Source organism: Pleurodeles waltl, chromosome 2_2, assembly GCF_031143425.1.
Source record: "Pleurodeles waltl isolate 20211129_DDA chromosome 2_2, aPleWal1.hap1.20221129, whole genome shotgun sequence".
NCBI lineage: Eukaryota > Metazoa > Chordata > Amphibia > Caudata > Salamandridae > Pleurodeles > Pleurodeles waltl.
The window spans coordinates 1,190,481,619-1,190,496,465 of record NC_090439.1 but is presented as its reverse complement, the minus strand read 5'-3'; the positions used below and the strand labels follow the sequence as shown (position 1 = coordinate 1,190,496,465).

Genomic DNA, 14,847 nt, shown 5'->3' with positions numbered 1-14,847 from the left:
CAGTTGGCGGATTCAAGAAGCATTGTACAGAACCAGTGTGGTCATTCGAAGACGTACGGCAGTACACACCCGGTGTGACTCCAGGTTGAGTACACTATGGCATCGCGGGTGGGCGGGGTCGTCCCCACGCACAGCCATGTGGCTTCGAAGCGCTGCAGTAGGCAGTGACTCAGTCGGCTGGGCGGCCGACACTGATGTCTGCGTCCAGTCGTGGCAGTAAGGACTAACTGTTTCCATCAGTGAGACATGCAGTGAGACAGTCTCTGCGCCCCCCAAACAATGCTGGAGGGGCAGCCTCCCCGGGAGGAGCCATCCTCTGCCAGAACACAGGGCCACGAGGCATCATGTGGTCACGGGGGAGTCTAGCTTCTGATACAGCAGACTGACTGTCTTCATCAGTGAGACATGCAGTGAGACGGTCTCTGACTCCTCTGCAGAAGGCACGGCCGCGAGGCATCTCGCCTGGTTTTTATGCGGGTGTACCAGACTTCACCCACAAACCGGGAGGGCTTCACACACTCAGATCCGTTCTCTGCCCTCAACCCCAGCCCCGAGACATAACAATGTCCCCCGCCCTCCTAGCGCCTAACGTTGCTCAGTGGCAGGTGATGTGGACGTCTCTGGGGTGTCACAAGCCACAGTGTGAGACCGGGTCATGTTCAGCTAGTGGCCTCTAGCGCCTAGAGTCAGAGCACTCCCGTTCCAAAGCGCTGGCTGAATGGGCACACGGCACGGCCAGTCCCACTCCCCCAGCGCTTCAGACTACGCAACCTGAACCTCTGACAGCGCCGGCCGCTGCGCTGCTGAACAAAGCTTTGGGCTCGATACTAACGATTGTATTAATAAATGAAGCGCTGGCATGAAGTAGGGGGATTTCTTACCTCGGAGTGCGGGTCGGACTCTTCCAGAGGCCCGCGAGGTTCACGCTTTGGCCCCGCTGAGATGCTGCAGATCAGGCAGGGCCCCCCCCCGTGACGGGAGACAGTCACCTGCTCCTGGTGCTCTCCACACAGATTCTGCCAGGGGGGTCTCTCTGCTGGCCCAGGGAGCTGTCTCACCAGCTCCACCACCCTCAGCAGCTGCCTGTTGGGTCTGAGTGTCTCTTGTACACAGATCGCGTTGCACTGAGGGCAGCGGGGGCGGTGTCCTTCTCTCCCCCAGTACCCAGCGATGCAGCAGAAGCAGAAGATGTGTCCACACTCAGTGGTCACCGGATGTTTGTACAAGTCCCGGCAGAGGGAGCAGGTCAGCGCTTCCCGCAGGCTCTGCACGGGGTCTGCAGCCGCCATCTCTCCAGCAGGAGCGCGAGACTGAGGGAGGGTCACCTGCTCCGAGAGCTTCTCTGAATGAGTGAAGTCTGCTGTCAGTGCGGAGGGTCACCTGCTCTGAGAGCTTCTCTGGTGAGTGAAGTCTGCTGTCAGTGCGGAGGGTCACCTGCTCTGAGAGCTTCTCTGGTGAGTGAAGTCTGCTGTCAGTGGAGCTGGTCCTGCTGCTCTGAGAGGTTCTCTGGTGAGTGAAGTCTCTGCTGTCAGTGCGGAGGGTCACCTGCTCCGAGAGCTTCTCTGGTGAGTGAAGTCTCTGCTGTCAGTGGAGCTGGTCCTGCTGCTCTGAGAGGTTCTCTGGTGAGTGAAGTCTCTGCTGTCAGTGCGGAGGGTCACCTGCTCCGAGAGCTTCTCTGGTGAGTGAAGTCTCTGCTGTCAGTGGGGAGGGTCACCTGCTCTGAGACCTTCTCTAGTGAGTGAGTGAAGTCTCTGCGGTCAGTGGGGAGGGTCACCTGCTCTGAGAGCTTCTCTGGTGAGTGAAGTCTCTGCTGTCAGTGGAGCTGGTCCTGCTGCTCTGAGAGGTTCTCTGGTGAGTGAAGTCTCTGCTGTCAGTGGAGCTGGTCCTGCTGCTCTGAGAGGTTCTCTGGTGAGTGAAGTCTCTGCTGTCAGTGCGGAGGGTCACCTGCTCCGAGAGCTTCTCTGGTGAGTGAAGTCTCTGCTGTCAGTGGAGCTGGTCCTGCTGCTCTGAGAGGTTCTCTGGTGAGTGAAGTCTCTGCTGTCAGTGCGGAGGGTCACCTGCTCCGAGAGCTTCTCTGGTGAGTGAAGTCTCTGCTGTCAGTGGGGAGGGTCACCTGCTCTGAGACCTTCTCTGGTGAGTGAGTGAAGTCTCTGCGGTCAGTGGGGAGGGTCACCTGCTCTGAGAGCTTCTCTGGTGAGTGAAGTCTCTGCTGTCAGTGGAGCTGGTCCTGCTGCTCTGAGAGGTTCTCTGGTGAGTGAAGTCTCTGCTGTCAGTGGAGCTGGTCCTGCTGCTCTGAGAGGTTCTCTGGTGAGTGAAGTCTCTGCTGTCAGTGCGGAGGGTCACCTGCTCCGAGAGCTTCTCTGGTGAGTGAAGTCTCTGCTGTCAGTGGAGCTGGTCCTGCTGCTCTGAGAGGTTCTCTGGTGAGTGAAGTCTCTGCTGTCAGTGCGGAGGGTCACCTGCTCCGAGAGCTTCTCTGGTGAGTGAAGTCTCTGCTGTCAGTGGGGAGGGTCACCTGCTCTGAGACCTTCTCTGGTGAGTGAGTGAAGTCTCTGCGGTCAGTGGGGAGGGTCACCTGCTCTGAGAGCTTCTCTGGTGAGTGAAGTCTCTGCTGTCAGTGGAGCTGGTCCTGCTGCTCTGAGAGGTTCTCTGGTGAGTGAAGTCTCTGCTGTCAGTGGAGCTGGTCCTGCTGCTCTGAGAGGTTCTCTGGTGAGTGAAGTCTCTGCTGTCAGTGCGGAGGGTCACCTGCTCCGAGAGCTTCTCTGGTGAGTGAAGTCTCTGCTGTCAGTGGAGCTGGTCCTGCTGCTCTGAGAGGTTCTCTGGTGAGTGAAGTCTCTGCTGTCAGTGCGGAGGGTCACCTGCTCCGAGAGCTTCTCTGGTGAGTGAAGTCTCTGCTGTCAGTGGGGAGGGTCACCTGCTCTGAGACCTTCTCTGGTGAGTGAGTGAAGTCTCTGCGGTCAGTGGGGAGGGTCACCTGCTCTGAGAGCTTCTCTGGTGAGTGAAGTCTCTGCTGTCAGTGGAGCTGGTCCTGCTGCTCTGAGAGGTTCTCTGGTGAGTGAAGTCTCTGCTGTCAGTGGAGCTGGTCCTGCTGCTCTGAGAGGTTCTCTGGTGAGTGAAGTCTCTGCTGTCAGTGCGGAGGGTCACCTGCTCCGAGAGCTTCTCTGGTGAGTGAAGTCTCTGCTGTCAGTGGAGCTGGTCCTGCTGCTCTGAGAGGTTCTCTGGTGAGTGAAGTCTCTGCTGTCAGTGCGGAGGGTCACCTGCTCCGAGAGCTTCTCTGGTGAGTGAAGTCTCTGCTGTCAGTGGGGAGGGTCACCTGCTCTGAGACCTTCTCTGGTGAGTGAGTGAAGTCTCTGCGGTCAGTGGGGAGGGTCACCTGCTCTGAGAGCTTCTCTGGTGAGTGAAGTCTCTGCTGTCAGTGGAGCTGGTCCTGCTGCTCTGAGAGGTTCTCTGGTGAGTGAAGTCTCTGCTGTCAGTGGAGCGGCTTCTGCTGCTTTTCACCCTCTCCACGGCACTGGCCCTCCCTCCACCCAGGCACGTCACCTCTCAAGCCCTCCCCAGGGGCGGAGCAAACCCAGTGCGCTCAGCACCTGACTCCGCCCACCAAAGATTCCCTTTCAAGCTACAGCCCGAGTCCTTCTTCTAGAGTCGTAAAAGGCACAGATTTTCTTGAGGACAAAGGTTGCTGCGCAGAAGCTTGTGTTGCGAGAGTTCACGGCTGTGTCTTTGCTGAACCGTCACTGGAAGAGAAGGGGTTTCAGCTCCATCTTGACAGTCACAGGGAGGCGGTCCCTGGCGACTGAGCGTATGTTGCAGGTAACGAGTTTCACACTCTGGTTGTGCTATCCGAGAAGGACTAGGCCATCAGTTGTTCATATTTGAAGGACAGGGGTTGTAGGAAAGTACCATCTTGCCTGGCATGTTACCCCCATTTTTCACTGTATATATGTTGTTTTAGTTGTATGTGTCACTGGGACCCTGTTCTCCAGGGCCCCAGTGCTCATAAGTGTGCCTGAATGTGTTACCTGTGTAGTGACTAACTGTCTCACTGAGGCTCTGCTATCCAGAACCTCAGTGGTTATGCTCTCTCATTTCTTTCAAATTGTCACTGACAGGCTAGTGACCAATTTTACCAATTTACATTGGCTTACTGGAACACCCTTATAATTCCCTAGTATATGGTACTGAGGTACCCAGGGTATTGGGGTTCCAGGAGATCCCTATGGGCTGCAGCATTTCTTTTGCCACCCATAGGGAGCTCTGACAATTCTTACACAGGCCTGCCACTGCAGCCTGAGTGAAATAACGTCCACGTTATTTCACAGCCATTTTACACTGCACTTAAGTAACTTATAAGTCACCTATATGTCTAACCTTTACCTGGTAAAGGTTAGGTGCAAAGTTACTTAGTGTGAGGGCACCCTGGCACTAGCCAAGGTGCCCCCACATTGTTCAGAGCCAATTCCCTGAACTTTGTGAGTGCGGGGACACCATTACACGCGTGCACTACATATAGGTCACTACCTATATGTAGCTTCACAATGGTAACTCCGAATATGGCCATGTAACATGTCTAAGATCATGGAATTGCCCCCTCTATGCCATCCTGACATAGTTGCCACAATCCCATGATCCCAGTGGTCTGTAGCACAGACCCTGGTACTGCCAAACTGCCTTTCCTGGGGTTTCACTGCAGCTGCTGCTGCTGCCAACCCCTCAGACAGGCATCTGCCCTCCTGGGGTCCAGCCAGGCCTGGCCCAGGATGGCAGAACAAAGAACTTCCTCTGAGAGAGGGTGTGGCACCCTCTCCCTTTGGAAAATGGTGTGAAGGCAGGGGAGGAGTAGCCTCCCCCAGCCTCTGGAAATGCTTTGTTGGGCACAGAGGTGCCCAATTCTGCATAAGCCAGTCTACACCGGTTCAGGGGACCCCTTACCCCTGCTCTGGTGCGAAACTGGACAAAGGAAAGGGGAGTGACTACTCCCCTGACCTGCACCTCCCCTGGGAGGTGTCCAGAGCTCCTCCAGTGTGCTCCAGACCTCTGCCATCTTGGAAACAGAGGTGCTGCTGGCACACTGGACTGCTCTGAGTGGCCAGTGCCACCAGGTGACGTCAGAGACTCCTTGTGATAGGCTCCTTCAGGTGTTGCTAGCCTATCCTCTCTCCTAGGTAGCCAAACCCTCTTTTCTGGCTATTTAGGGTCTCTGTCTCTGGGGAAACTTTAGATAACGAATGCATGAGCTCAGCCGAGTTCCTCTGCATCTCTCTCTTCACCTTCTGATAAGGAATCGACTGCTGACCGCGCTGGAAGCCTGCAAACCTGCAACATAGTAGCAAAGACGACTACTGCAACTCTGTAACGCTGATCCTGCCGCCTTCTCGACTGTTTTCCTGCTTGTGCATGCTGTGGGGGTAGTCTGCCTCCTCTCTGCACCAGAAGCTCCGAAGAAATCTCCCGTGGGTCGACGGAAGCTTCCCCCTGCAACCGCAGGCACCAAAAAGCTGCATTACCGGTCCCTTGGGTCTCCTCTCAGCATGACGAGCGAGGTCCCTTGAATCCAGCAACTCTGTCCAAGAGACTGCCACAGTCCAGTGACTCTTCAGTCCAAGTTTGGTGGAGGTAAGTCCTTGCCTCCCCACTCCAGACTGCATTGTTGGTAACCGCGACTTTTGCAACTTCTCCGGCCCCTGTGCACTTCCGGCGGAAATCCTTTGTGCACAGCCAAGCCTGGGTCCACGGCACTCTAACCTGCATTGCACGACTTTCTAAGTTGGTCTCCGGCGACGTGGGACTCCTTTGTGCAACTTCGGCGAGCACCGTTTCACGCATCCTCGTAGTGCCTGTTTTTGGCACTTCTCTGGGTGCTACCGGCTTCAGAGAGGGCTCCTTGTCTTGCTCGACGTCCCCTCTCTCTGCTGGTCCAATTTGCGACCTCCTGGTCCCTCCTGGGCCTCAGCAGCGTCCAAAAACGCTAACCGCACGATTTGCAGCTAGCAAGGCTTGTTGGCGTTCTTTCGGCGGGAAAACACTTCTGCATGACTCTCCACGGCGAGAGGGATCCGTCCACCAAAGGGGAAGTCTCAAGCCCTTTTCCTTCCTGCAGAAACCTCAGCTTCTTCTGTCCTGTAGAAGCTTCTTTGCACCCGCAGCTGGCATTTCCTGGGCATCTGCCCATCTCCGACTTGCTTGTGACTTTTGGACTTGGTCCCCTTGTTCCACAGGTACCCTAGATTGGAAATCCACAGTTGTTGCATTGTTGGTTTGTGTCTTTCCTGCATTATTCCTCTAACACGACTTCTTTGTCCTTAGGGGAACTTTAGTGCACTTTGCACTCACTTTTCAGGGTCTTGGGGAGGGTTATTTTTCTAACTCTCACTATTTTCTAATAGTCCCAGCGACCCTCTACAAGGTCACATAGGTTTGGGGTCCATTCGTGGTTCGCATTCCACTTTTGGAGTATATGGTTTGTGTTGCCCCTATCCCTATGTTTCCCCATTGCATCCTATTGTAACTATACATTGTTTGCACTGTTTTCTAAGACTATACTGCATATTTTTGCTATTGTGTATATATATCTTGTGTATATTTCCTATCCTCTCACTGAGGGTACACTCTAAGATACTTTGGCATATTGTCATAAAAATAAAGTACCTTTATTTTTAGTATAACTGTGTATTGTGTTTTCTTATGATATTGTGCATATGACACTAAGTGGTACTGTAGTAGCTTCACACGTCTCCTAGTTCAGCCTGAGCTGCTCTGCTAAGCTACCATTATCTATCAGCCTAAGCTGCTAGACACCCTATACACTAATAAGGGATAACTGGGCCTGGTGCAAGGTGCAAGTACCCCTTGGTACTCACTACAAGCCAGTCCAGCCTCCTACATTGGTTGTGCAGCGGTGGGATAAGTGCTTTGAGACTACTTACCACTCTTGTCATTGTACTTTTCATAAGAGAAAAATATACAAAACAAGGTCAGTGTATATACACATTGCCAAAAAGTTTTGCATTTCCTCTTTTCACTCTTTTCTAAGTGCTGAAAAGTACTTCTAACTTTCTAAAAAGTTCTAAAAAGTTTAAAAAGTTTTTTTTCTCTGTCTTTCTAAAAGCTCTGACAAACTTTTTATCTTTTACTATCACTTTAACTCTCTCCAAAAATGTCTGGCACAGGCCAAAATGTTGATCTGTCCAAACTTGCATATGATCACCTTAGCTGGAAAGGAGCAAGGAATCTCTGCATAGAGAGAGGTTTGAGTGTAGGGAAGAATCCTTCCTTAGAACTGTTAATTAACATGCTTAGAGTACAGGATAAGGCCATAAGTGCCCCATCTGTTGAAAAAGTAGCTAATGGTTCTCAATCTGATCCAGGGACTCCCCCAGGAAAAGATTCAGGAAAGAAACTTCCTAGCCTGCCCATTACTAGACAGTCTAGCATAGTTGGTAATGATGATGAGCCACACCATATAAATAGTGTTGTCTCACATCATAGCAAAAGCATTTATTCTCACCATACTGGTAGTGATGTTTCTGTTAGCCAAGCTGTTAGGGTGGCTTCTGTAAGGGACAGGTCTCCTTCTGTCCATTCTCACCATACTTCTGTTTCAAGGCATGTCCCTCCCACCCACCCTGATGACAGCTTGTTAGAAAGGGAGCTCAATAGATTGAGAGTGGAACAAACCAGACTGAAGCTCAAGAAGCAACAGCTGGATTTGGATAGACAGACTTTAGAAGTAGAGAAGGACAGACAGAAACTGGGTTTAGAAACCCATGGTGGCAGCAACAGTATTCCCCATAGACATCCTGTAAAAGAGCATGATTCCAGGAATCTGCACAAGATAGTTCCCCCTTACAAGGAGGGGGATGACATTAACAAGTGGTTTGCTGCACTTGAGAGGGCCTGTGTTATACAGGATGTCCCTCAAAGGCAGTGGGCTGCTATCCTATGGCTATCATTTAGTGGAAAAGGTAGGGATAGGCTCCTTACTGTGAAAGAAAATGATGCTAATAATTTCCAAGTTCTTAAGAATGCACTCCTGGATGGTTATGGCTTAACCACTGAACAATACAGGATAAAGTTCAGAGAGACCAAAAAGGAGTCTTCACAAGACTGGGTTGATTTCATTGACCATTCAGTGAAGGCCTTGGAGGGGTGGTTACATGGCAGTAAAGTTACTGATTATGACAGCCTGTATAACTTGATCCTGAGAGAGCATATTCTTAATAATTGTGTGTCTGATTTGTTGCACCAGTATTTGGTGGACTCTGATCTGACCTCTCCCCAAGAATTGGGAAAGAAGGCAGACAAATGGGTCAGAACAAGGGTGAACAGAAAAGTTCATACAGGGGGTGACAAAGATGGCAACAAAAAGAAGGATGGTAAGTCTTCTGACAAGGGTGGGGACAAATCTAAAAATGAGTCTTCATCAGGCCCACAAAAACACTCTGGTGGGGGTGGTGGGCCCAAATCCTCTTTTAATCAGAACAAGGAAAAGAAACCATGGTGCTATTTATGTAAAATAAAAGGCCATTGGACAACAGATCCCAGTTGTCCAAAGAAAGGCACCAAGCCTCCTACCACTACGACCCCTACTGCTACACCTAGTGTCCCTACTAATAGCAGTGGTGGTGGGAGCAAACCTACTAATAGCCAATCCAAGGGAGTAGCTGGGCTCACTATTGGTAACTTAGTTGCGGTTGGCCTTGTTAGGGAGGCCACAGAGGCTGTGTTAGTCTCTGAGGGGGCTATTGATTTAGCCACCTTAGTTGCTTGTCCCCTTAATATGGATAAGTACAAGCAGCTACCCCTAATAAATGGTGTTGAGGTTCAGGCCTACAGGGACACTGGTGCCAGTGTGACTATGGTCATAGAGAAACTGGTCCACCCTGAACAACACCTACTTGGTCACCAGTACCAAGTAACCGATGCTCACAACAACACACTTAGCCACCCCATGGCTGTTGTAAATCTCAACTGGGGGGGGGGGTTACTGGTCCAAAGAAAGTTGTGGTAGCTTCAGATTTACCTGTAGACTGTCTATTAGGGAATGATTTGGAGACATCAGCTTGGTCAGATGTGGAGTTGGAGGCCCATGCAGCAATGCTGGGCATTCCAGGGCATATTTTTGCTTTGACAAGGGCTCAGGCCAAAAAGCAAAAAGGACAGGGAAGCTTGGATCCTGGAACAATGGACCAAGTGCTCCCTAAAGCTAGGGCTAGTAGAAGCAAACCACTTCCTACTATCCCTCCCTCTACAGTGGATTCTACTTCTGAGGAAGAAGAATTCCCTCCCTGTGCAGAACCTACACCAGAGGAGCTGGAAGCAGACACTGCTGAACTTTTGGGCGAAGGGGGGCCTGCCAGGGAGGAGCTGAGTGTGGCACAGCAAACCTGTCCCACATTAGAGGGTCTCAGACAGCAAGCTGTCAAACAGGCTAATGGGGATGTCAGTGACTCTCACAGAGTTTACTGGGAGGACAACCTCTTGTACACTGAGCATAGGGATCCTAAACCTGGAGCTGCCAGGAGATTAGTGATTCCTCAGGAGTTCAGAAAGTTCCTCCTAACCCTGGCACATGACATTCCCCTAGCTGGGCACCTGGGTCAAATGAAAACTTGGGACAGACTGGTTCCATTGCTTCATTGGCCTAGGATGTCTGAGGACACAAAGGAATTTTGTAAGTCCTGTGAAACCTGTCAAGCCAGTGGCAAGACAGGTGGCAACCCAAAGGCACCCCTTATTCCACTGCCTGTGGTTGGGGTTCCCTTTGAAAGGGTAGGGGTTGACATAGTTGGCCCCCTTGACCCTCCTACTGCTTCAGGCAATAGATTTATCTTGGTGGTAGTGGACCATGCCACAAGATATCCTGAAGCTATTCCTTTAAGGACCACTACAGCACCTGCAGTGGCAAAGGCCCTCCTGGGAATATTTTCCAGGGTGGGCTTCCCAAAGGAAGTAGTATCAGACAGAGGAAGCAATTTCATGTCTGCATACTTAAAGGCCATGTGGAAGGAGTGTGGTGTAACGTACAAGTTCACAACACCCTATCATCCACAAACAAATGGACTGGTGGAGAGATTTAATAAAACTCTCAAAGGCATGATTATGGGTCTCCCTGAAAAACTCCGCAGGAGATGGGATATCCTTCTACCATGCCTCCTTTTTGCCTACAGGGAGGTACCCCAGAAAGGAGTGGGCTTCAGCCCCTTTGAACTTCTTTTTGGACACCCTGTTAGGGGTCCACTCACACTTGTAAAGGAGGGTTGGGAACAACCTTTAAAAGCTCCTAAGCAGGATATTGTGGATTATGTACTTGGCCTCAGATCAAGGATGGCTGAGTACATGAAAAAGGCCAGTAAAAACCTTCAGGCCAGCCAAGAGCTCCAGAAGCAATGGCATGATCAGAAGGCTGTTTTGGTTCAGTACCAACCAGGGCAGAAAGTGTGGGTCTTGGAGCCTGTGGCCCCAAGAGCACTCCAAGATAAATGGAGTGGTCCCCACACAATTGTTGAAAAAAAGGGAGAAGTCACCTATTTAGTTGACTTAGGCACTGCCAGGAGTCCCCTTAGGGTGCTCCATGTCAACCGCCTGAAACCCTACTATGACAGGCCTGATCTCACCCTGCTCATGGCAACAAATGAGGAACAGGAAGAAGACAGTGATCCTCTACCTGATCTCTTCTCTTCTACAGAACAAGATGCTCTGGTGGAAGGTGTAGTTTTGGCTGATTGTCTTACTGCTGAGCAGAAAGACAATTGCATAAACCTCCTAGATCAATTCTCTGAACTCTTCTCTACTGTGCCAGGTACCACTTCTTGGTGTGAGCACACTATAGATACTGGAGACAGTTTACCTGTCAAAAGTAAGATCTATAGGCAGCCTGACCATGTCAGGGACTGCATAAAGCAAGAGGTCCAGAAAATGTTAGCACTAGGAGTGGTTGAGCACTCTGACAGTCCATGGGCTTCTCCTGTGGTACTGGTACCAAAACCCCATTCCAAAGATGGAAAGAAGGAAATGCGGTTTTGTGTAGACTATAGAGGTCTCAACTTGGTAACCAAAACTGATGCTCACCCTATACCCAGGGCAGATGAGCTCATAGATACACTGGCATCTGCCAAGTATCTAAGCACTTTTGATTTGACTGCAGGGTATTGGCAGATCAAATTGTCAGAAGATGCTAAACCTAAGACTGCATTTTCAACCATTGGAGGACATTACCAGTTTACTGTAATGCCTTTTGGTTTGAAAAATGCACCTGCCACTTTTCAGAGGTTGGTGAACACAGTCCTGCAAGGGCTGGAAGCTTTCAGTGCAGCATATTTGGACGATATAGCTGTCTTTAGCTCCAGCTGGGATGATCACCTGGTCCACCTATGGAAAGTTTTGGAGGCCCTGCAAAAGGCAGGCCTCACTATCAAGGCTTCAAAGTGCCAGATAGGGCAGGGTAAGGTGGTTTATCTGGGACACCTTGTTGGTGGGGAACAGATTGCACCACTTCAGGGGAAAATCCAAACAATTATTGATTGGGTTCCCCCTACCACTCAGACTCGGGTGAGAGCCTTCCTAGGCCTCACTGGGTATTACAGGAGGTTCATTAAGAACTATGGCTCCATTGCAGCCCCTCTTAATGACCTCACATCCAAGAAAATGCCTAAAAAGGTATTATGGACAGCAAACTGTCAGAAAGCTTTTGAGGAGCTGAAGCAGGCCATGTGCTCTGCACCTGTCCTGAAAAGCCCTTGTTACTCTAAAAAATTCTATGTCCAAACTGATGCATCTGAATTAGGAGTAGGGGCAGTCCTATCACAACTTAATTCTGAGGGCCAGGATCAACCTGTTGCTTTTATTAGTAGAAGGTTGACCCCTAGAGAAAAGCGTTGGTCTGCCATAGAGAGGGAGGCCTTTGCTGTGGTCTGGGCTGTGAAGAAGTTGAGGCCATACCTGTTTGGCACTCACTTCATTGTTCAGACAGACCACAAACCTCTACTTTGGCTAAAACAAATGAAAGGTGAAAATCCTAAATTGTTGAGGTGGTCCATATCCCTACAGGGAATGGACTATACAGTGGAACATAGACCTGGGAGTAGCCACTCCAATGCAGATGGACTCTCCAGATATTTCCACTTAGACAATGAAGACTCATCAGGTCATGGCTAGTCTTATTGTCCTTCGTTTGGGGGGGGGGTTGTGTAGGAAAGTACCATCTTGCCTGGCATGTTACCCCCATTTTTCACTGTATATATGTTGTTTTAGTTGTATGTGTCACTGGGACCCTGGTAACCCAGGGCCCCAGTGCTCATAAGTGTGCCTGAATGTGTTACCTGTGTAGTGACTAACTGTCTCACTGAGGCTCTGCTAATCAGAACCTCAGTGGTTATGCTCTATCATTTCTTTCCAAATTGTCACTAACAGGCTAGTGACCATTTTTACCAATTTACATTGGCTTACTGGAACACCCTTATAATTCCCTAGTATATGGTACTGAGGTACCCAGGGTATTGGGGTTCCAGGAGATCCCTATGGGCTGCAGCATTTCTTTTGCCACCCATAGGGAGCTCTGACAATTCTTACACAGGCCTGCCACTGCAGCCTGAGTGAAATAACGTCCACGTTATTTCACAGCCATTTTACACTGCACTTAAGTAACTTATAAGTCACTTATATGTCTAACCTTTACCTGGTAAAGGTTAGGTGCAAAGTTACTTAGTGTGAGGGCACCCTGGCACTAGCCAAGGTGCCCCCACATTGTTCAGAGCCAATTCCCTGAACTTTGTGAGTGCGGGGACACCATTACACGCGTGCACTACATATAGGTCACTACCTATATGTAGCTTCACAATGGTAACTCCGAATATGGCCATGTAACATGTCTATGATCATGGAATTGCCCCCTCTATGCCATCCTGGCATAGTTGGCACAATCCCATGATCTCAGTGGTCTGTAGCACAGACCCTGGTACTGCCAAACTGCCCTTCCTGGGGTTTCACTGCAGCTGCTGCTGCTGCCAACCCCTCGGACAGGCATCTGCCCTCCTGGGGTCCAGCCAGGCCTGGCCCAGGATGGCAGAACAAAGAACTTCCTCTGAGAGAGGGTGTGACACCCTCTCCCTTTGGAAAATGGTGTGAAGGCAGGGGAGGAGTAGCCTCCCCCAGCCTCTGGAAATGCTTTGTTGGGCACAGAGGTGCCCAATTCTGCATAAGCCAGTCTACACCGGTTCAGGGGACCCCTCAGCCCTGCTCTGGCGCGAAACTGGACAAAGGAAAGGGGAGTGACCACTCCCCTGACCTGCACCTCCCCTGGGAGGTGTCCAGAGCTCCTCCAGTGTGCTCCAGACCTCTGCCATCTTGGAAACAGAGGTGCTGCTGGTACACTGGACTGCTCTGAGTGGCCAGTGCCACCAGGTGACGTCAGAGACTCCTTGTGATAGGCTCCTTTAGGTGTTGCTAGCCTATCCTCTCTCCTAGGTAGCCAAACCCTCTTTTCTGGCTATTTAGGGTCTCTGTCTCTGGGGAAACTTTAGATAACGAATGCAAGAGCTCATCCGACTTCCTCTGCATCTCTCTCTTCACCTTCTGCCAAGGAATCGACTGCTGACCGCGCTGGAAGCCTGCAAACCTGCAACATAGTAGCAAAGACGACTACTGCAACTCTGTAACGCTGATCCTGCCGCCTTCTCGACTGTTTTCCTGCTTGTGCATGCTGTGGGGGTAGTCTGCCTCCTCTCTGCACCAGAAGCTCCGAAGAAATCTCCCGTGGGTCGACGGAATCTTCCCACTGCAACCGCAGGCACCAAAAAGCGGCATTACCGGTCCCTTGGGTCTCCTCTCAGCACGACGAGCGAGTTCCCTTGAATCCAGCAACTCTGTCCAAGAGACTGCAACAGTCCAGTGACTCTTCAGTCCAAGTTTGGTGGAGGTAAGTCCTTGCCTCCCCACTCCAGACTGCATTGTTGGTAACCGCGACTTTTGCAACTTCTCCGGCCCCTGTGCACTTCCGGCGGAAATCCTTTGTGCACAGCCAAGCCTGGGTCCACGGCACTCTAACCTGCATTGCACGACTTTCTAAGTTGGTCTCCGGCGACGTGGGACTCCTTTGTGCAACTTCGGCGAGCACCGTTTCACGCATCCTCGTAGTGCCTGTTTTTAGCACTTCTCCGGGTGCTACCGGCTTCAGAGAGGGCTCCTTGTCTTGCTCGACGTCCCCTCTCTCGGCTGGTCCAATTTGCGACCTCCTGGTCCCTCCGGGGCCTCAGCAGCGTCCAAAAACGCTAACCGCACGATTTGCAGCTAGCAAGGCTTGTTGGTGTTCTTTCGGCGGGAAAACACTTCTGCACGACTCTCCACGGCGAGAGGGATCCGTCCACCAAAGGGGAAGTCTCTAGCCCTTTTCGTTCCTGCAGAAACCTCAGCTTCTTCTGTCCTGTAGAAGCTTCTTTGCACCCGCAGCTGGCATTTCCTGGGCATCTGCCCATCTCCGACTTGCTTGTGACTTTTGGACTTGGTCCCCTTGTTCCACAGGTACCCTAGATTGGAAATCAACAGTTGTTGCATTGTTGGTTTGTGTCTTTCCTGCATTATTCCTCTAACACGACTTCTTTGTCCTTAGGGGAACTTTAGTGCACTTTGCACTCACTTTTCAGGGTCTTGGGGAGGGTTATTTTTCTAACTCTCACTATTTTCTAATAGTCCCAGCGACCCTCTACAAGGTCACATAGGTTTGGGGTCCATTCGTGGTTTGCATTCCACTTTTGGAATATATGGTTTGTGTTGCCCCTATCCCTATGTTTCCCCATTGCATCCTATTGTAACTATACATTGTTTGCACTGTTTTCTAAGACTATACTGCATATT

General features: G+C 50.9%; 1 protein-coding gene across 1 annotated transcript in view; it reads right to left on the bottom strand.

The window, feature by feature from the left end:
- LOC138283068 (GTPase IMAP family member 9-like) overlaps positions 1–3,455 on the bottom strand; it is a 135,313-nt gene extending 131,858 nt beyond the window's left edge. The window contains exon 1 of the mRNA XM_069221215.1: positions 882–3,455. Coding sequence (XP_069077316.1) covers positions 882–1,289 — 408 coding nt within the window. The 5' untranslated portion in view covers positions 1,290–3,455. The remainder of the gene's footprint in view (positions 1–881) is intronic.
- Between the last annotated feature and the right edge of the window lie 11,392 nt (positions 3,456–14,847).